At 36.5% G+C, this 22,520-nt stretch overlaps 1 protein-coding gene across 2 annotated transcripts in view; it reads right to left on the bottom strand.

The window, feature by feature from the left end:
* Positions 1 to 994: 994 nt before the first annotated feature.
* The window catches only part of ccar1 (cell division cycle and apoptosis regulator 1), a 22,487-nt gene continuing 961 nt past the window's right edge, over positions 995 to 22,520 (bottom strand). Inside the window, exons 2-26 of one of the 2 annotated variants that reach the window (XM_051916929.1) lie at positions 21,805 to 21,962; positions 21,372 to 21,544; positions 19,775 to 19,906; positions 18,638 to 18,670; positions 18,292 to 18,488; positions 16,713 to 16,839; positions 16,483 to 16,596; positions 14,777 to 14,969; positions 14,548 to 14,689; positions 13,217 to 13,372; positions 12,598 to 12,823; positions 12,390 to 12,503; positions 11,496 to 11,662; positions 10,579 to 10,789; positions 9,482 to 9,565; positions 8,349 to 8,537; positions 8,071 to 8,262; positions 7,159 to 7,377; positions 6,444 to 6,579; positions 6,207 to 6,295; positions 5,976 to 6,122; positions 4,427 to 4,550; positions 4,137 to 4,322; positions 2,278 to 2,483; positions 995 to 2,160 (exon numbers count right to left, since the gene is read on the bottom strand). In XM_051916929.1, the coding sequence (XP_051772889.1) occupies positions 2,104 to 2,160; positions 2,278 to 2,483; positions 4,137 to 4,322; positions 4,427 to 4,550; positions 5,976 to 6,122; positions 6,207 to 6,295; positions 6,444 to 6,579; positions 7,159 to 7,377; positions 8,071 to 8,262; positions 8,349 to 8,537; positions 9,482 to 9,565; positions 10,579 to 10,789; positions 11,496 to 11,662; positions 12,390 to 12,503; positions 12,598 to 12,823; positions 13,217 to 13,372; positions 14,548 to 14,689; positions 14,777 to 14,969; positions 16,483 to 16,596; positions 16,713 to 16,839; positions 18,292 to 18,488; positions 18,638 to 18,670; positions 19,775 to 19,906; positions 21,372 to 21,544; positions 21,805 to 21,962 (3,772 nt within the window). In that variant the 3' untranslated portion in view covers positions 995 to 2,103. The remainder of the gene's footprint in view (positions 2,161 to 2,277; positions 2,484 to 4,136; positions 4,323 to 4,426; positions 4,551 to 5,975; positions 6,123 to 6,206; positions 6,296 to 6,443; positions 6,580 to 7,158; positions 7,378 to 8,070; positions 8,263 to 8,348; positions 8,538 to 9,481; positions 9,566 to 10,578; positions 10,790 to 11,495; positions 11,663 to 12,389; positions 12,504 to 12,597; positions 12,824 to 13,216; positions 13,373 to 14,547; positions 14,690 to 14,776; positions 14,970 to 16,482; positions 16,597 to 16,712; positions 16,840 to 18,291; positions 18,489 to 18,637; positions 18,671 to 19,774; positions 19,907 to 21,371; positions 21,545 to 21,804; positions 21,963 to 22,520) is intronic. The other variant, XM_051916930.1, reaches the window with a different exon arrangement.

Raw genomic sequence — 22,520 nt, 5'->3', positions numbered from 1 at the left:
TCTCTGTAAAGTTGATCTCACATAAACTTTAAACACTGTTAAAAGTATGATTTACTTCTGATTTACACCTTTGCACAGGAAGATTGTACATCAAGGTTTTTTTTTTTTTTTCCATTTTGTTATGGGTAATACAGCATCAAGAAGAAATAGTAACTTTTCACATCTGTCCTGCAGACTGTCACCATCTTGTAGTTGGTATAACCCTGATCTCCTTCATGTCTTCCACTACAAACCCACTGCTATTACAGTGCTGGCAGAAATACAGAAATGTTTACATAAATAAAATATTTTGGTTCCACTTCATATTAAGTGTCTTTAACTACTATGTACTTACAAAAAAGAAACTTTTTGGTACGATTTATTTATCATATTCATGTTGTATTGCAAAACACTTTTGCTGCTATTGAGGTGGGATACAGGTAAGGTTAGGGACATGTTTGGTGGTATGGTTATGTTTAAGGGTAGGTTAAATTGTAAGGGAAGGGTCAACAGTGTAACTATAGATGTAATTACGGAAATTAATTACAGCTGTAATTACATACATATCATTTTAAATATAAGTACAATGTAAATACATGTATCCACACAATAAATACATTGTATCAAATGATTGATTTAAATGTTAGTACACAGTAGTTAAAACATTTAATATAAAATATCCAATTATTTAAATGCCTGTGTGACAAGACCAACGCATGCACCATTTCAGAATGGCCCAAGCAATTCCCCTTTTTCAGAGACAAACATCCTGCAGTCAAAGTAAAATCATCAAAACACTTTACTTATTACAATTGTCAACAAGCCTGTGACAAGAAGTATAATTGTGTTTATTAAACCCATTCCTTGTAGTTTTCACCCATAAAAAGTGCATGCATGATTCCTCCAGCCCAGATCAAACAAATGCTGCCGTCTACTGGGAAAAACTGGCATTGCAAAGTTCCCAAAACCCATGTAAATCCAAAACAAATGGAGAAAAACCCCAAAATTAACTGAGTGAAATGTTAAAATGAAGCACTTTATTTATTTTCATTTACCGGGACAACCATAAAGTACACCAGAATAGAAAAATAAAATGCACTTGGTTGCTTTGGGCTCATTTCCACTCAGCAGAAACCACCCACTGTAATCATTCTGCTCCAACAACAGGAAAAACATAAAAAACAAAAAAATTCACTGCCTTCCAAACAATTCCAGGATAACACACTACTGGAAAAACACACAATATCCGACTCACGCTATTCTGACACATTACAATCACTCTGATATGAAGTACCCAGGACTCAGAATGGACTCGACCTCAGTCAGTGCATCTTTAACAGGGTAACTGCCTTGGTTTTGTTTGCAACAACAAAGAACATGGCCCCATTCACACAAAGCTACCCTGGTAGGATTACACAGAGATCACAGAACAAAGCATCAAGATCAAATTAAGTAAAAAAATAAGTCTGAAAGAATATTATTCAGGAATTAAGCTGATATGCATGCGCTAATTTAAATGCATGCGCAGATGTGACCAAAACAAACAAAAGATATATTAAACAAAACATGTTTATCGATCACTGTTTGTCACGGAAACAATGAAAAGGAATCAAAAAGCAGCTCATTGTGGATCCTAATAAAATCCTAATTGCTGTTTCTAAACTTAGTTTGATTTAAACATAAATAACACTTTTATTGCTAAATAAACTCTGCTAATAATTCACGTACTGGCACAAGTTGTGTATTATTTCAACAAGGAAATATGCTGATAAAGCAAAACATGTTAAAATTACTAGCAACTGTTGAAAAAGGCCAAAAAGCTTAAGTGGATTAACAAGTAACCAAACAATTTTACATAATTCAAACAAATTTTCTAAGCATGAGCTTGTTAAATGTAATCATTTGACTGATAAAATTAACTTGTCAAAGATGTATTTTTAAATATAGAATTATGACAAAATGGGGAGTTCACCTCCATTATTATTAAAACTTTGTACACAGAAACCAACAACAACAACAAAAAAAAAAAAAATCAAAATGAAATCAGCTTCAGTATTGTGTTAGTTTTAAGCTTATTTACAAATTTGAAAGGAGATCAGATGTGGATGAGCTGGAGAGGAAAGATCACTCATCTGAGCCATTAGCTTGAGTTTTTGGGTCACCGTCTTCTGAAGGGTCACCCTGCATCAAAAATAAAAAAAAAAACACATCAATTATGTATTTAAAAACACTTAACAGTTTTAATAGTCCTGCTCACCATTTACTACATTTCACACAGTAAATAATAAAGGTTCATACGTTTGTTAAAACCCCCTGTATCTCCTTCATGATGGTGTCGAGGCTGGACACTGTGCTGTGGAGCTGTTGTTCATAGCTGCCTTTCTGCTGGTCTGAGGCTCTCAGGTTGTTCTCGGTCTCTCTGAGATTGTTCTTCACCTCGTCCAGCTCCCTCTGAAGGCTGCGGTTAGCTGCTTCTAGCTCTGAAATATTCTTCGAATCCTCCTCTACAAAACGAAAAGTTTTAATTAGCACATTTAATGGTATTGAGGTTACAAAAATGTGTTGTTTTTCAGTTTATGGAATTAACCAAATTTTCCACCAAAATCGTTGCTGTCGGGCAGAAACCTTGTATCTCCAAAAACAAAACTTTTCAGGAAAACACTATTTTTTCATTTAAATAACACTGTGTTCTCAAAGTTTACATTGTGGCTTTATATATGGTCAGACACTTGCATGTGTCATTATTTTATTAACATTTTACCAAAATCAAGCTCAAATGACCAGTGAATTTTAGAGCATTTCAGACATGGCCGCATCTGAGGCAGTAAGTGCAACTCATTACGTTTTTTGTCAACTGACAGGTTATAAAGTTTATATAGCAGCTATGTGGGTGCTCAGTATTTTTCCGTCATTTGGCCAAAATATCATGTTATTAAAGATGAAGTGCTACACACAGGCTATTTAAGACAGTACTGGCTATGACTCGATGACAAATGCTAGACTAAGACACTTCTCCGCTACTCCAATACATAAATCATTAGCCTTTTATATATAGAGTTGGGGAAAGTTACTTTTAAAAGTAATGCATTACTCCCTAAAAAAGTAACTAATTGTGATACTTGGTTACTTTTTATGTAAAGTAATTATGCATTATGTTACTTTTTCATCACCTGGGCTAGGCTTATTTGCTTTTTAATAATAAAAAAAAAAAATTATTTATTTTTTTATTTTATATATATATATATATATATATATATATATATATATATATATATATATATATATATATATATATATATATATATTTATTTATTTTTTTGGGGGGGATAAGCCTCAGACTGAAGGAAATGCAATTGCATGCCTGTACAGTAGAGGGTAGTTCAAACAAATCTTTCAGCTGTGATGCCATTCTGGACTGTAGAAGAACATGATCCAGGAGAAGAAAGCACTTTAGTAATAAAAACAGGAAAAAAAAAATGAAACAAATGTGATGTTTATCTAAAGTCATTTTAGTATGGATGAATTGGATGATCGAAGGTTAAAGACATTGGTTAAAGTGAGATTAAATACATAAAGTATTTCTGCATTATTTATCATATTTAATTCTTGCAGGTTTGCATAATATTCTGCGTTTGCATTTCACTGTTTTTATTCATTTTGAGGAATACTGAATTTGTTTTTCATTGCAAACAAGCAGAGAATGTCTAACACTTCATTCACAATTGAGGCGGGGTGGAGTTATGAGGTTTTACCGACAGTTTGAGGATCCTATGAAGTTACGAAGTTTAGTCACAAGCTCTTTTTAATACTTTCCATTGGTTAAATATTCACAAAACCCACAGACAGACGTAAAGTGTGACCAATAATAATTATTTTATGAAAAAAAAAAAATAAAAAAAATATTCTATAATATCTACAAAATATTAATTTTAGTGGATTTTTTTTTAAAGAAAACCTAAATTTAAATAAAATATAAACAAAAATGCTAAAAATAAAAATACAATTGGGTCCAGAAGAAAAAAATCCTTATTGTTGAGCTCAGCTGATGAATTATAAAAGCACAATTTGAGTTTTGATACTGACCAAATCAACATCTTCATAAAAATTTAGACATAGTTGTTCAAATACAATAAAAACGAGACAAGTGAGATTGTTACCCATTTTAATGTCCTGCTGCATGAGCTTCTGCTCAATTTCTTCACGGGTTTTCTCACTCTTCTCCAGCTTCTGCATCATGCTTCCCACGTCCACTATGGCTCCTTTGTAGTCGATCAGGCTACCTGACTCACCTCTCTCCTCCGATTCCCGCTTGATCTTCTGACCGGGCAGCAAGATTTGGTTACCTGTGGGCACACACAGAGGGTTTCAGTCTACTCTAGCATCATGGGTATGTGCTCTAGTGTTACAAATAAGCTCGTCAGTTCCAGCCATCATCCTCTTTGCACACCTAAAAGGTTGTCTATTTGAGCATCAGAGGTCAACGTGGGGCTAGGCTCGTCCTTAGGCCTGTCCGTCAGCTTGCGATAATGGCAGGACTCTTTAACCAATGGTTTGTTTAACAATTTCTTCACCTGGAAAAAATACAAACAAGATATGTTAGTCTGGTAATAAATATTGCAACTAACAAAATGCAGGTAACACATTGTCAAGCGACAAACATCATTGCTTACATTTTATCTTATTCACTTATACTAATATAATAGTTAAACTGAATAAACAAGAAAATAATAGTACTAATATTATGGTAACACTTTACAATAAGGTTTCATTGTTAACTAACTACATTAGTTAACATGAACAATACTTCTAAAGAATTTCTTAATCTTGGCTAATGTTAATCTCAACATTTTTAAGATCAAAAGTTGTATTTGTTAACATCAATGCACTGTGAACTAACATGAACCTGAACATTTTTATTAAGTAAAATGAACAAAGATTAATAAATGCAGTAAAAATATGTTGCTCCTTGTTACTTCTAGTTAATGCATTAACTAATGTTAACAAACAAGACCTTAATGTAAAGTGTTAGCAATACGATTGACACTTATTTTTATTACTAATATCAATATTAAAAACAACAATAATAAATAATATATTTGTTATATTAGATTATTAAAAACTAATATAATTGTTATTTTGAATAAAAAAAGATGATGATGATAATAATAATAATAATAATAATAATAATAGTGTAGATTAGTATTAACAATATTAAAAACAATTAGTTAATATTATTATTAAAATAATATATTCATGCTATATTTAATTATTATAATTAACATAATTGTTATTATAGAAAATAATAATAATAATATTATTATTATTATTATTATTATTATTATTATTATTATTAATAATAATAATAATAATAATAATAATGATAGAAAATAACAATTGTAGTAAAAAAAATTATGGAGTAATAATAATAAAAATAATAATAATAACAACAACAACAACAACAACAACAATTAATATTATTCCAACACATAACATTAAATGTATTAATAATAATTATTATTACTGTTATTATTATTGTTGTCATCTTGCTTATTCAATGTAACAATATTGATAATAATAACAATATAATTGTTAAATTGAATAAGCAAGATAACAATAATAATAATAATAATAATAATAATAATAATGATTATTATTATTATTATTATTATTACTACATATTCATAATATTATATTTACTATTATTATTATTTTTATTAGCCAAAAGCTAAAAGAAGACTGCTGTTAATACAAACAATTCAGTTAAGATACAGTTAAGAATCTGAAAAATTCTGTTTTTCCCAATAAAAACTGTCAAATCCACTCAAATATTTCTCTTCATATTCCCCATAGAAATGAATGAGCAAGTTAAGACAGATTTTAAGAAATACATAAGCATTATAATGAGTAAATTACTGGAACTGTCCAAAGTTCCAAAACTTGGAACTGGAACCTTCCCAAGTAAGAAGTAAATGTGAAATACTGCACAGAAGCAGCACCTGAGCTCTGGAGAGATGCAAGCCCAGTGTGTACATGATCTCCTCCAAGTCCTTCTCCTGCAGGTAGCCACAGTGACTCTGGTCGAAGTACACAAAGGCCATCAACAGATCCTTGTTAAACGTCACCATCTGCTTTTTCTTCTCATCCTGCAGACAGATTGAAATATTAAAGTATACCACTCCTCTCACTACTAGAAATATTTAGTGCTGTAAAAGGAGATCTGTTGTTACTTTATCTTTAGATGATCTTTCTTTGGATTTCCGGTCATCTCGACGATCGTCTCTTCTGTCCCTGCCATTGGAGTCTTCGTCATCTTTATCTGAGGAGCACAAAGGATTAGTTTAGCATATGAATATTTTCATGTCACTTTGATTTTGCTTAATTTTAAAACAGATCCATGCAATTCACGATCAAAAGTGTGTTTGAGGATCCAGGTGCATTTGCTTATGAAACAGTGTGACCTTTACCATCGTCATCATAGTCGTCTGCTTCTTCTGCCTCCAAGGGGTCATATTCATCAGCGTTGTTGTTGCTGCTGCCATCTTCGTTATCATCATCATCTTTGGATTCTTCTCTCTTAATACCTCTCTCTTTCTCCTCATCCTTTACCCAGGAGACACAAATTGAGGGGCTTAGTTTTGCTTGAAAATGCAATTCATTTGAACAAATCACAACGCCAGAGCATTTAAGGGACATCTGAATGAATCACAGAATCAATCCAAACAGGACAATGACAAATCTGTGTGAATTTTTCCCCCACATCTTTTCCAGTTGTTCAGGATGCCAAATGAACATGTTCATGAAAAAATCTAGCCGATGAAAGAATGTTTGGAGCAAAGTATAACTACAATCACTGATCAATATTCACTACAGAAATTTTCATGACTTTTTAAGATTTTGTCACTTTAGTTTAGGGTCCAATTCTCACTATTAACTACAACGTTTTTCTTAATAAACTCTTAATTACTGCTTATTAATAGTAAGGTACTTGTTAAGTTTAGGTATTGGGTAGGATTAAGGGAAGGTTAATGGATGATTAAGGGATAGTTAGAAATGGACCCTAAACTAAAGTGTTACCCAAGATTTGAATAATTTACACGACTCTTTCAGGAAACAGCTTTAAAATATCCTGATATTTCCAAGTTTTTCATGGTCATAGGAATTCTTTAAGTATTTCCCCACCTTCCTCTTCTCATCCTCCTCTCGCATTCTCTTTGTGACCGGCTCTCCATTTTCTTCATCCTTCTCCTTCTTTACATCTCTCCGTTCTGCCTCTTTTTTAGCTTTCTCTTTTTTATCTTTCCTCTCATCCTTGCCCGGAAGAGAAGCGAGTGCTTTGTAGATCCTGTAGCCGAAGTCTCGTTGAAGCATCTCATTGAACAATTCAGCAAACAAAGACACCTGAAACAGATACCAAAAATAGTGGGTTTTTTTATAGCATCATTGAGATACTATTTTAGTTTTTATTAATATTTTGAATTAAATTTTATTTTTATATTTTAAATTCTCATTATTTTAGTTAATATTTTAGTCATTTTCCTGGGTGTTTTTGTCATTTTTATTAGATTTCTTTTTAAAATTGTCTATATAGTTTTTATTCATTTTTATTTCAGTTATAGTTATTTTAGTACATCAAGTTAAACTAAATGGCAATGAGAAATGTACAGTCAAACCAAAAATTATTCAGACACTTTTGATATTTTTGATATATTTTTACTAGTAGGTACAGGACACTATAGTTCATTTATGTAAGTGAGGATAGCAAAATAAAGTAAACTGTGATATATTATACCCAAAAATTCTTCATACAGTGGACTACCATGAAAATTGAACCTTGGGAACTGTTTATTTTATTTCAATTTTCTTTTTTAGTGTAGTTTTAGTTTTAGCTCTGGATGAATATTTTCTGAAGGTTACGTGCCTCCTTTGACTAATAAAGGCAACCATTTACAAAAGTATAGCTGAAAGCAGAATATTGTAATTATATCAACTGAAGTCAAGCGAAATGTCCTAAAACCTGTTTGTAGTTCATAGGCAATGTGATTTTTTTTTTTAAAAATCATTAATATGCAGCAACTACACAGTGATCCTCACCTCAAAGGAGTGCTCTTTATTATCCTCCAGTCTGTAGTCTAGCAGTACACTCAAGGACATGATGCTGCAGTCAAATTTGCCATTCTTGGCAGCCCAGTTGGGGTGGACGATAATGGTGGGCTCATCTGGCAGAACATAACGTCTCTCCCTGCGCTGACGTTCTTGCTCCTCCTGACGCTTTCGCTCCTCTTCCTATAAGAAAACATTTTTTCCATGTTTGCATGCGATTGATTTAGAAAGGCTCTCAATAAGAGCAGGATCCTCTGGTCTTCTCTCACCTCTCGGTCATCCTCCAGTCTGCAGGACTCATCCTCCTCCACGCTAGGAGGTTCAGGTTTCTCAGGCTCCTTGGACTCCTCCACCTGCTCCTCCACCTTCAGCTGTTTGGTGAGGCGAGCGATCAGCTGTGATTTCAGCCCTTTAGAGCTCAGTGTACGACTCTCCAACTCCTTTCGCAAGTCATTGACCTGTGTGCAATTAAGTTTCATCATCCCCTTAAAGGGTTAGTTCACCCAAAAATTAAGCTTTTGTCATGAATTACTCACCCTTATGTCGTTCCAAACCCATAAGACTTTAGTTCATTTTCAGAACACAAACGAAGATCTTTTTGATGAAATCTGAGAGCTTTCTGTTCCTTGATAGACAGCCTTCACAACTAGAACTTTGACACCTCAAAAAGTTCATTAAGAGATCGTAAAACAAATCCATATGAATTAAGCGGTTTAGTCCAAATTTTCTGAAGAGACTCGATCACTTTATATGATGAACAGATTGAATTTAGGCTTTTACTCGCATATAAACATTTATCAGCGAACATACACAAAAGCTCAACCAAACCTGAATGACGCGCGAGAACAAACCTCTTGTGGAAGCTCAAACGTGTTGCGTAACCAATGAGGTTTTGTTCTCGTATGTTACACAGCAAGTTTGATCTCGTCATTCAGTTTCGATTGAGCTTGTGTATGTTCAAAGTTTATATGTGAATAAAAGCCTAAATTCAATCTGTTCATCATATAAAGTGATCGAGTCTCTTCAGAAAACTTGGACTAATCCGCTCAATTCATATTGATTAGTTTTACCATCTCTTTATGAACTTTTTGAAGCATCAAAGTTCCAGCTGTGGAGGGACAAAATGCTGTCAGATTTCTTTAAAAAGATCTTCATTTGTGTTCTGAAGATGAACGAAAGTCTTGCGGGTTTGAACGACATGAGGGTGAGTAATTAATGACAGAATTTTCATTTTTGGGTGAACTAATTCTTTAAACACTCCATGATATCAAATGTTCATACTTTTTTTTTAACAAATACACTACCATTCAAAGTTTTGAGGTCACTAAGATTTTTATATAGATGTACAAGATGACAAGACGCTAAAAAGTTTGGTCTGATAAGCTGCTTGTGGGAATCTCACCTTCATGGATTTCGGATCAAGCTTCGACCAGTGAGTTGGCGTAGTGACTTCTTTTGAATCATCTTCGTCTTTATCATCCTCCTCCTATGCACGTTATGTGAAAGAGAGAGGAAGAGAGAAAAGACAACAGCGTGTTAGCGCACCACTCTTGGACTCCATAGGAGTTTTCTGAAACAAAAGTTGATCCGTGCAAGAAGCAAGGTCACAACTGTCTCTCATTGTCTCCTCCTACTGAGCTCTTGATTGGGTAAAAAAAATTTTCCACTGCTAGGAAGCTCTATAGCTTTCAGAAACAGATCCATATCCCACTCATCAGCCAATCAATGCCAGTTCTGTGGAATACAAAAAGATAATCAATGACAGTGGGTTTAAGAGATGGACATGGGACAGATGCACTCAGAGAAGGTCTCCAAACCCTACGTCTATGTTAATTGCTGTTTTTTCTGGCCCACATGTACTCTTTTTAGTTTGTTTTCTTAAACACCTAACCAGAACTGTCCTCGGATAAACAATCTCCCTGGAAAAATCACATCCACAAAGGGTCTAGACACAGTCCAATCAGAGAAAAGTGTAAATAAAATAAAAAAAGAGACAGACAAGAGACAGAACTCAGAGAGTTCGGCAGATACTGAATTTCGAACAGGAAACAAAACAATCTAAAAAACACACAAACATCATAAACGCAACTGGCTCTCCAGATTCCAGCATTCATTTCTCAATTGTTCTCATTGGTTCATGCATCAAATTTCAGATCAGATTTGTTTTAAGTTTGTTGGAAATTTAGAGTTATCTCAATCAGGCCATCAATCATGTATTCAGCAGAGCTGGAAGCTGTTTTACCAGTTGACGCAGGTGTCATAAAGTAGGATCTAAGCTCTTCCGCTGTGTGTGAGACTGCGTGACAGAGGGAGAGCAGGAAGAAATGGGGTGGAGGGTCAGGGATGAGACAGGGATGAGAGGAAGGGATGGTAAAAGTGGGATCTGTATGATGCCTGTGATACTTGTCTGTTTCTTTCTGTGTTTTCTGACTGTTTTGTTTGTCTATTCCTGTGCCTGTGAGAAGCGGAAATGAGAAGAGAGGGATTAGCGTTCAGTGCCTGTTCTCCATCAGCCTCCTTCCGTTCAGCCAAGAGTTTCTCTGCCAGCTGCTCCTTGAGTCCACGGGACAGCCCCTCCCACTCTGAGCGGGTAGGAAGACAATGCCAAACATCCGGGAGAAATAAAACCACTGTCTCCACATGTGCGGGGACTGTCCGCCCTTTGTGAGTCTCCTCAGGGCGGTGATAGCGTATCTCTGCAAAACGATACCTGTCGCAAAGGAAGAAGCGCGTTGGAAAGAAACATTCTGTGAGACATCACCCATTTCCCCCAACACACACACACACAGAGAAAGCTGCGATCCCCTCGACCCCCCGAATGAAACGCATATGAAAATACAGTCTGCGGAACTCCACGGGGGGTTTCTCAGGATGAACGGCAGCCACGCATCAGGGAGGTCGACAGACAATATCGACAGCTAAACAAAAACTACAATGACCCCTCCCCCTTTGCGCCAGGCCCCTCCCATCGGCACCCGTGAGTCTGAACCGGTTGCTTGTGAAAGATAGCTTACGAACCCCCGGGGGTGTGAGAGAAGGACAGATTCAGACACAGTGAAAGCAAGTTAAATATGTAAGATATTTAACACAAGGCAAAGGTCAGAGAGAACAGAAAGTAACAATGGCGGCGGCGACTCCTCTGGCTCTGCTCTCGGAGCAAAAGAATCAATGCATTCACCACATATATAGATATAGAGGCAGGACTGCCACACACATTAGCATAAACATTGCAAAAAAAAAAAAAAAAATTATGAACACAAAAGCATCAAACATGTCAGGAGATACACTGCTGTATCAAAACCATGCAGCGGGTCACAGACTTTTGGATGTTGTCTGCTGGGCCTTTTTTTTTTTTAATATTAAAGATGCACACATGTAGATGCGTCGGCACAAATCGAGAAAGAAGCTGTACTTACCACTGCGTACATAAACTCAGATCAATGCCTGTCAGAGCCTTACAACAACGAATGGCTGTCTTTATAAGGACCGAGGCATCGTTTTCCGGGTCGGCCCCGTCCAAAGTGGGAGACCAGTGACCCCCGATGGCCATGGCCTCGTCCTTGCCCCGCATCCCCACCAGGAACTGAAAACAGAGGAGTTCAAATGGGTTACGCAACACTGGGAAGCTGCTGAGTGCTCTTGAAGGCGGCGTATGCGGCGGACACAGGGAGAGACAACATCAGACGAGCTTATTCCACACAGCAAAGCGTTCAGCAATGGAATAGGACAGAGACATCACAGTCAGCTCCCCAACACCGTTAGAAACACCCCACATCAAACACAGGAGTGGACAAACATTTTTCAGTGTCCAGGGGAACAAGAAAATGAGTTTCAGTGTATATGACATTTAATAAATTACAATAGCAGGATTCTGGAAGTAAAAATGCCAGACGGAAACATTTCAGACAGAGCTAACATGAGCTCAGAGGTCAGTAAATGATGGTATACACACTAACGTTTAAAAATCTGGGTCAGTAAGATTTTATTTTTGAGCTGGTTGGTTTGGTTCAGTTCAGTTTAGTTCAAGGTTTAGAACTCTATTGAGGAACTGTTTTTTAATGGTCTACAAAAACCAGACCCAATAAAAGAGTCAGTTGTCACTGTTGTTGCCATTTAAAAGAATGTTTGGCAGGATTATAATAGCTACAGTCCCCGACACTGTAATGATGTCCATCCCTGTGAAATACTACAGTATCAGTGCAAAACAATTTACATTAAATAGCACATAAGTTAATGATTACATAATGCAAGCTGATTACACAAACCTAGTTAGTTTGTTGCAGTTAGTAGTGTAATTCAGAGAGCTGTACCTTGATGAGGCGGGCAGGGTGCTGGAAGGAGTCTCTCAGCTCTGCTGGATCTTCTGCCAGAGCACAGGACTTATGATACAGCTCATCTAGACTAGGGTTGGCCAGCAGCATCACCTATAACATCAAAATTAATCATGACCGTCAAAAACTGCTGAATCAAACCTGGAAAAAAGTATTAAATTATTAGGAAAAAGATGAGAGGCATTACCTTTGCGCTGTAGGTGTGATTGGCATCAGGTGGGTCCAGCACAGCTGTGTTCTTCACAAGAGAGTCTACCTCTTTATGCATGATGTGAAAGTTACAGTAGTTTCCAAAGTTGAAAGGTCTTGTTAAGGGGAAGGCGTCCACCCAGGTAAACACAGCATCAAAAAAGTCACTGGGGATGTAGAGGCTCTGATACCTCCGCCGCAACTCCATCACGTCACAGTTGTAACTGCAGGGAACAGAAAAAGACAGTCATATTTTCTGCAGAAAGCTAATCTCTAGTGATGTGTCTGATTTTTTTATCTATCATTTGTTGGTAAGACTGGCGAATCACATTATTTTTGTCAAAGAGCCAGGTTTGGTTCACGAGCCATAGGCTGCCTTATCTGTTGGATTGTGTTGCTGATATTTGGTACGCAAAATGACCTTTCTATTATATTGTTGTCATGTTGGTAACATTATTGTTGAATTATTGCCTGGACCTGTAGAGAAACAATTTCATTCTCCCATGTCTGGGCTGAACTCAAGTGAACAAAACAAAAAACAAAACAAAACAAAAACTATACCTAATTTGCATCTCAAGATATCTGTCAAGATACTTCCTCTAAAACAATTAACTTACCCATCGAGAGAGAATTTGGAGAACTGTACAGTATATCTTGGGACAACTCTGCGTGGCCGTCTTGGAGAACGTTCTCTACGAGGAGAGCGGTCTCTAGAACGTTTCCTTGTGGGTGTACGTTCTCTTGATCTTCTTCGCTCTCTCTCTCTTTCCCGACTACACAAACAGAGGCAAAATAAAGAATGAGCATGTAGAGCTCTGAGCACATAAAAATTCTCAATACCCAATATTTTTTCTGGTTGAAGCAATTGTAATCTTAGTAGGGATGTCATGGGTAGGGATATGCGAGACTAGCCGACTAGTCGATTAAACAATACTGCCGCTGCTAATCGACTTAGAAAACACTAGTTGTTTACACGTTACAATTTTTTTTTGCACATTTAATGTTTGCTTTATATTTTTACAAAGGCTATGTTTAAATTACCATCATGTTACTGTTACATTTTGAAAAAAAAAAAAAAATTAAATATTTTATTTTGAAAAGTGTATATCTGCAGCGGAAAACAAAATTATTTAAATTTAACCCGATTTTGCATGCGTCAGTTTTCTCTGTGGCGCTCACACAAAAATGTCAAAACGCCATTTTGGTAAGTATCCTCATAAACACAGTCGGTTATGTCTTAAGTGAATATAAACAGTTGAGAAAGAAAAATACAGTAACAGTATATTGGATCTGTGCATTCGGTCTGAAAGTGACAGCAGCCCAATATTACTGCTTTAGTCTGTGCCATTAATGTTAATCAAACAACAAAAGACCAATATGAAAATCACTCACTGCTCTTGAATGAATAACTTGTGTAGCTTTATTAAGGATTAATCTATTTTTAATGTATACAGTGAAGACTATGCAGTGTTATTTTACATTTGATTACTTTAATTAGTTTCTGTTGTTGGCTATTATTTATCTGAATACCACTGTTAGTACAGTTCCTGAAAAACTTAAAGCAAAGTTCATTTAATTTGTATTTTTGTACTGTTGTATTTATTTTTCCATTTTTGTTTGTAATTAGTTTCTTTGTCCTTATAGTATTGCTGACTGTTTACTTGTCTTCTGTAACTGTTTTGAGGACCTTTTACTTAGCTACATTAGTATTCGTTTTTGCTGAAGTAGTCTATAGCCTATCGACTGGTCTGCGACTACGCAGCTCATACTTTATGGAGCAGAGCAGACGCTTTCAGTTTATAATTGTAGAGCCCTTGCCCAACTAAACTAAATGGTTTTTATATCTATAAAATAGATAAACGACAGGGATGGCCAAGTAATGTAATCGTTGCAGCGTGTAACACCGACTACCGCAGCCTAACTCTCAGGTGTATGTTTGAGCACTGACCTGCGGTCATCCTTCCTCAGGATGAGTTCAGGTCGGTCACTGCGGCTGGGGAAGCGAGGTGAGGGGTCCACGCGCCTCACTTGTTGTGGCTGAGGCATCATCCGCACCGGGGGCTGCAGCAAACCCCCTGAGAACACAGAGTCTACACACGGCACAGAGAGAGAAATGGGAGATCAGATTTGATTCTGTAAAAGCGTGACTCTGCAAAAGGTCGAGGGGGTTGATGCACCTTTAGGGGGTGGCTGGGGAAGCAGTGGCTGTGGTGGGTTCTGCAGCAGTGGGGCCAGAGAGGCAGCTGAGAGCTGGGCCTGCAGAAGAGATGGAGGAGGTCCCTGGGCCGGGACGCTGAACGTGGTTGGCGGGGGTAGAGACTGCATCATGGTGGGACCTGGTTTCATCATGTTCGGGCCTGGCGGCTGGCTCTGAAAAGATGAGACGAAGAAAAAGAGATGGGTTTGCTAGTATGTACAACCATCAAGATTATAGAGCAGAAAAATCACAATATCATTTTAATGAACTAGTGCTTGACTAGAGCTGGGCGATACAGTTAAATCTATGTCTCTATTTTCAATTTATAACCTTAATGATATTTTGACATCAAAAATCATGTATTTAGCCTGAAATGTCTCAATGTCTTGTTTTTCCCCTTCAATTAAAGGAAGGTAGTAAATTTCAACCAAACTGGCATTGTTTTTGTGGAAATTAATTACATTTATTAATTTATTAAATTAAATCGACTAGCCCTAGTTCAGACAACAAATCAACATCTACAAAAAACAAAAACATTACTGTATATTAATTCATCAAAAAACATCAAAATATGTATGACAGCTTTCAACTAGGGGCTATAAAACAAGCCTTTAAATAAATAACATTAATCCGTCTCCAATACATAAAGTTTAGATAACCTGTTTTAAAGGATGGGAGGAAAAGGTGCCTAAATGAGTGAGAAGCACTAAACCCAGTAAAAAGAAAATAAATGGTTAGAAAAAGCTGGACACTGAGGAAGTAGAAGCACTGCTGTTACCATTTACCACTTTTGGCCCCTGTTGAAAGAAAAATAAAAAAAGAGTTTCTTTCAAGAGAAAATGCAAGGCAAGCATTCTGGGCATTTCAAAAGGAGTCTCAAAATTATTGTTAGTTACATAAAACAAAACCGACAGCAGTCTGCATTTGCTTTATCAACATGCACCTGCTCAGTGTGACAATTGTGTCCAGGTGTAGAAATGTCAAAAGTACAGGTAATTCATTATCATGTTTAATAAACAAACAAAAATAGCAGTAGTAACAATACCAGACTTTCTTTGTTCTTCATTTTATAAAAATAAAAGCTTAAAGAAAATTTAAACAGTGTTTATTTGATAAATATTTGCACCCACATGCCATTATTTTAATTTAATTTATTAACATTTACATATATCTATATATATATATATATTTAAACTAATTAGCTTAAGGTAATTAGTGTTAATCATTATAAAAGGCAAAATTTCACTGGTATTTGTACTACTGATATTTTGGTATAAAATTTAAAGGGGGGAAAAAAAACTAAATTTTTAATTTTTTTTTTTAAATATTTAGTTTGGGTAATTGAAAAAATGTCACACACACACACACAAAAAAAACTACAGCATCCCTCCATTTCAAAGTGCATTAATAGCACAGCAGGTGCTAATTAGCTAAAGATGGAATCTATGGATTGAAAAATGTTCAATTACAAATCCAATACGCAAGCTGTGAGCTGTAATACAGGGAAGTGTGAAAAAGCAGCAACAGCAACTCGTCTTGGGTGGACGAAAAGAAACCCAAGGACATGTGACTAAAGCCTGTTTGTGAAACAGGAGAGTGGAGGAGTGGATCAAGCAGAAGATAAAGGGGAGGAGGAGAAGGACAGCATGGGGATTTGGGGCACAGGGGTCAAGTGGCGTGGGTTACATTTTGTCTTGAATCCACCGCAGAATGCATGTCAGAGTAGCGTGGCATTCCTGCTTCAGAGTAAAAGCTGGACAGCTGTGGGGAAACCTGAGGTAAGGGCTGAGGCGGCTGGTGCTACATGGAGATTGAGAACACAGGAATCAACAGCAGCATCATGACACACTGTGGATGCAGAACCATATCAGACTGTATCTGCCAGGGATCCATTCAGACCATGTGGGTTTGCTTACCGTTTGGTTGGGCAGCTGAGGTAAAGTTTGAATGCGCTGGGCATTCCATTTGAAAGGCATGTTGGGATTGTAGACCGCTTCCACCAGAACACGATCACCGACTTGAGGTGTCTTTCCCTTAACCGCACTACAAAAACACACACACAAATTACACTCCTGACCTTTGGGCTGCGTTTACACTGGCACAAAAACATCCGATTTTTTAACACATCTGACAGAGATCGGAATTTGTTGCACACGTGTAAACACAAATATCTGCAAGAGATCTGATTTTTCTCACATCCATTCTGAGCCACTTCCAAATGTGGTTTTAAATCAGATACATATCCGATATCTGGACAGCTGACCAGGGCAAGGGCGACATGTTTGCCCACAAGATAGCTTTTTAATGTTGTATTATGAAGCAGATGTGCCTGTTTGCGCTCACACTACTCGCACACAGAGAGAGAGAGAGAGACATTCAGGAGCATAGAAACTGGTTTTCATCTGCCCCGTGAATTGCATAAATAAATAAAACAGCTTCGCTACTGAAAGCAACATTACATTTCTTAGCAACAAGGTGATAACTTCGCTGTTTTTATATAAACTCACAGCTTCACCATTGCATTGAGATGCTACACAGATAATTCTCTCTCTCGTTAATTTAATTCGAATTCATTCAAATAAATCTTAACACGCTACTTTTCTAGATCTAACGAAATGTAGATAAAATAACAACTGTTACTGTTTTCCAGTCTGTATCTGTTAAGTCAAATTTTGCCTGCAAACATACATTACAGCTTTAACTTATCCATGCTGGCAAGTAATAATGGTGCATAGTCTTCAGTGTATAAATATAGATTATCCCTTATTAAAGTTATTCAGTCAAGAGCAGTGAGTGATTTTTTTTTTTGTCTTTTGTTTGATTAACATAAAAACAAACAGCACCAGATATATTAGGCTGCTGTCACTTTAAGAGCTGCACGGATTCAATATACTGTTACACATGCATCTTATCTCACGTTTATGTTCACTTAAGACATAACTGACTGTTTTTTTACGATGATACTCGACAAGACAGGCAATTTGACAATTTTGTGTGAAAATGTCCGTGCAAGCTCAGGAATACGTGAAAGGGTATTCGCACGCTATGAGACGTGGCGTTCTGGGCACACGCTTTGAATGTGTATTGCTGTGCACACAAAACTTATCACACAGCGCACGAGTACCAAACTGAGAGACGCTTAGTACTGAGGTACTTTCACATCTACGTGCGCTTGAATATTTGAATTGGCAAGGCTTATAAGCAGTTCCATCAACTGGCACAAGAGTCTTTCACGCTGGCCCCGGGCCATCGGGCAGTCCTTATTGTCGAGCCCTGATGTCGCCTAGTAATCGATCGCCAACAGAATCGTTTTGGGCGGGGATTAATGTAAACACAGATATCGGATACCAGTCGTGTCTAAAGCGAATGTAAACAGGCGGGACAAAAAATTGGACATCGTCAAAACATCAGAGCTGTGCATTAAGACTTGCAGTGTAAACGCAGCCTTTAAAAGACTGATTCACAACTCAAACCTGCACATTTACTATAAAGCACCTGAGCTGAAAGAAGACATCCTCATCGACAAAGCCGAAAGTGTCGTGTAGCTTGCTGACAACCCCTGTGAAAACACGCTGCTTTTGAGGTTGGGTCTGCTGCTGGTGGCTGGAGCGGGGGGTCGGGTAGGACACGGTTATCTGTGCCGTCTGCTGCGGGTTTGACAAGCTCAGGCTGGTGGGCAAGGCAACAGGGGGCTGAAAAATACACATAGCACCACTGTCAGAGCATAAACTCTTCATATCTGGCAATCTCTTGCTTCTTTTTACACATTTAAAAATTGAGAGATTCCCAGAAAAAAAAAATCAAATGTGATGCAAACGCAGCATTTGGAAACACGGTGTACCTGTGATAACAGGGCTTGTTGGGGCTGTGGAAGCTGTCAGAAATAAGGAAAAATCAAAAGAACACATTACACATTAAAAATAAGCAACAAATTAAGTGGAATGAACAAATCTAGATTGAGTACATTTTGGATTTAATACATGTTCTACATGTTAACTATAAATAAGCTCCAATAACTATACTATCCCATTCAAAATTTGGGGTTGATATAGATGTTTTAATGTTTTTGTAAGACGTCCACCAATGCTGCATTTATTTGATCAAGAATACAGTAAAAACTGTAATATTGTGAAATATTATTATAGTTTAATAAATGTTTTCTATTTAATGTACTTTAAAATGTCATTTATTTCTGTGATGTCAAAGCTGAATTTTCAGCATCATTACTCCAGTCTTCAGTGTCACATGATCCTTCAGAAATCACTCTAAAATGCTGATTTGCTGCTCAAGAAACATTTATTATTATTATTATTATCATCAATGTATTATACTTTTTCTTCAGGATTCTTTGATGAATATAAAAGTTCAAAAAGAACAGCATTTATTTTAAATAGAAATATTTTTGACATCATAAATGTCTTCACCGTCACTTTTTTTGACCATTTAATACATTTTTGCTAAATAAAAGTATTAAATTATTATTATTATTTTTTTAAATCTTACTGACCCCATCAGCGTTTTTTAAACCACAATTAAATGAAGCCAGTACAGAATAGAAAAATATGAATTGAAAAGTACATGGTATTTGGATTCACAATCAGAACTGACCACGTATACCCAAGAGAGAGGCTGGAAGTGAGTCCTGAGAGTTAAATAATGCAGACAGGCACTCATGCACTGCAGCACTTGCCCTCTTTCGAGTAACCACTCTGCTGACTGCAGTCCTTTTAGTTCTTCTGTCATGATGTATACAAATTACGCACCTGACAGGCGCTTTTATCCAAAGAGACTTACAGTGCATTCAAGCAAATGCATTTTACCAGTACATAAACTCACTGGGAATCAAATTCATGACCTTCTGATATCACAACGAACAATCCTGAAAACCTTCATGATGAAACTAGTGCAAACTACTATCTTTAGGAAAGCTAAGAAGTGATGTGAAAGAGGTGGTGTGTATGAGAGTGAGCGTGTGTACCTGATGTGGGACGTTGTAAAGGGTTTGTTGAGGTGGAGGTTGTGGCGGGGGGCCTTGAGGTGGCTGCTGTTGTTGTTGTTGTTGTTGCTGCTGCTGCTGCTGATACTGCTGCAGGGCTGAATTGATCTGCGACTAAAATAAAACACACCAGTGACTCAAGACTGCAGGCTAGGGGGAAGGGCTCAGGTTACAGCGCTGCAACAACTGAGCATGCTAAAAATGCAGATGAGTACAATTCAGAATGAAGGAGGAAGCAATGTATACACCGCAATGAACAGAATGAGATCAGGTTAGGTTTAGGTGCTACTGTGCAGTGTTATGTGCACAGAATATACTGTATAATTACTACTTTTTTTGGAAAATAAGTACTATACTAACTATTTTTCCACAATAAAAGATGTCAGTATTGTCGCTTTAAACAGTAGTATGCTACTCAGTAGTCACATTTTGTAAATAACAGGTACTACCCTAGCTATTATTCCACAGTAGAAGTATGCTACTCTGTTGTCAGATTTTGTATAAAACTGTTAATTCTTGGCAATACAATTAAAGAATGTATTAAAAATGTTACATTAAAAGCCGCTGTAATTGCTTCCAGTTCATTCATCAAATACTAGCATTTTTGGAAAATAATAGGTACTAGACTAGCTATTATTCCACAATAAATGCCTTAAAACAGTAGTATGCTACTCTGACAAATAAAATTATGCCTTAATTCTTAGCAATCCAATCAAAAAATGTTAAAAACTTATGCTAAAAGCTATTCTAACTATACTACTATTTATTTATTTATTTTTTTAAATATGTACTATACCAGCTATAATTCAACAGTAGTATGCTACTCTGTTGTCACATTTTGCATAAAATTATGCCTTAATTCTTAGCAATCCAATCAAAAAATGTAAAAAAATAAATAAATAAATAATAATAAAAAAAAAAACTATGGTTAAAGCAATTCTAATTGCTTTGAGTTAATTTATCAAAATACTATTTATTTATTTATTTTTTAAATAATAGGTACCATACTAGCTATTATTCCACAGTAAAAAAATGTTAGTATTGTTGCTTTAAACTGTAGTATGCTATTCTGTTGTCACATTGTGTGTATAAAAAAAAATTAATTAATTAAAAAAAAAAACAACAACAGTCTTAATTCTTGGCAATCCAATCAAAAATGAATAATAAAAAAAATTAATATCTGCTGTAATTGCTTCCAGTTCATTTATCAAATACTACCATTTTTGGAAAATAATAATACTAGCTATTATTCCATGGTGAATGCTTTAAACAGTAGTATGCATCTCTATTGTCACATTTTGCATAAAATTATGTCTTGCTTAATTCTTAGCAATCATGAGTCAAAAACCTGTTAAAAGCCAGTGTAATTGCGTCATTCATCACACTGGAAATAGTGTGCTACTGCACATTCAGCTGATTGTTATCTTGTGGAAATCCAGAATAATTTGCATTCTGTTAACAGTATACACACTACATACTGCAGAAATATTAAGTCTAGTATGTTAGAATGCTATTCCAAACGTAGCCAAAAGATTTATTGTGCAATTCCTCCAGTGGTGGATCACGGCCAGGGCCTCACCTGCTGTAATGCAGCGGCAGCGGCTGCAGCGGCCTGCTGCTGAAGTGCTGCAGTCTGCTGCGAGAGCTGGTAGTTTGCAGCTGACTGTGTGTTGAGGGAGGCTGCAGCTAAAGCCGACTGCTGAGTGTACATTGGAGACGCTCCCAAGAGGGACGGCTGCTGTACTCCTAAAGCTATGGGAGAAACATGTGACATTGTAACTGCTATCGACAACATTCAATCAAACAAAGCAAACTTTGACCTGCCAATGTAAACCAAACAAAAACATCTTGAGCTTTGAACTTCACAATTAGAGAGCTAGAGCTACATGAGCTAGAGATCTTTATTAATGCATGTTTAGACTAACAATTAAGTAATTTGTATTGAAAGTAAAGTAGTGCCAATAATTTAAATCAAAGTATTTGTATATATGTAAGTATTTATGATGGCTTACAGTGTAAACTGTTCAGGTCCAGGGACTGTCCTGAGTGCCCGGGTTGTGATACCGCTGTTGCGGCAAACTGGGCCGCCCACGGAGGGTTCTTCTGCCCCCCGAACTGGGCCATGGAGACCTGCTCACGTTTTCTGCTGGACCAGATGGCAGATTGATTCCTGTGGGAACGATATTCAAACTTACTAAAATTGCAAGCTCAAAACACTACAAGCATAAAACTGGATGGACAGGAACTAAAATACAGTAGTTGTTTCAGTGGCTGCCTGCCAAGACAACACTTCTGAATACCACAAGACATGCAAAATCAATGATTATTGATCTTTGTAACTTCAAGCGCTCACATTGCCCAAGACAAGAATTGAAGGGCCCTCATTTATAGGCTATATGATATTTTATATTGTACTACTGCTGCAAAGATGTTTTTAACCTTTCTGAAACAGAAACTGGGGCTCTTCACAGATTAAAATAAACAAGCTTATGAGTATTCTCATGATTTTTTAAATAGTTAACATGTTTAGTTTATTATTAAGAAGAGAAAATCAAAATTTTATGTATCAAAATTAGCTGTAACGAAGATATGCAATTTAGTGATAACTGAGAGCTGTGTTTGCAAACTTATTTGAAATATTTTTAAAATATCATTAAAGAGCCAGTGTCTCAGAAAGCACATAGACATGCAGTCTAGTTAGGGATCTCAGTAGATTTTGAAACAGCCA

The sequence above is a fragment of the Ctenopharyngodon idella genome, chromosome 13 (assembly GCF_019924925.1).
Source record: "Ctenopharyngodon idella isolate HZGC_01 chromosome 13, HZGC01, whole genome shotgun sequence".
NCBI classification, from domain to species: Eukaryota; Metazoa; Chordata; class Actinopteri; order Cypriniformes; family Xenocyprididae; genus Ctenopharyngodon; species Ctenopharyngodon idella.
The sequence above is the reverse complement of the archived record's forward strand: the minus strand, read 5'-3'. Positions and strand labels throughout refer to the sequence as shown.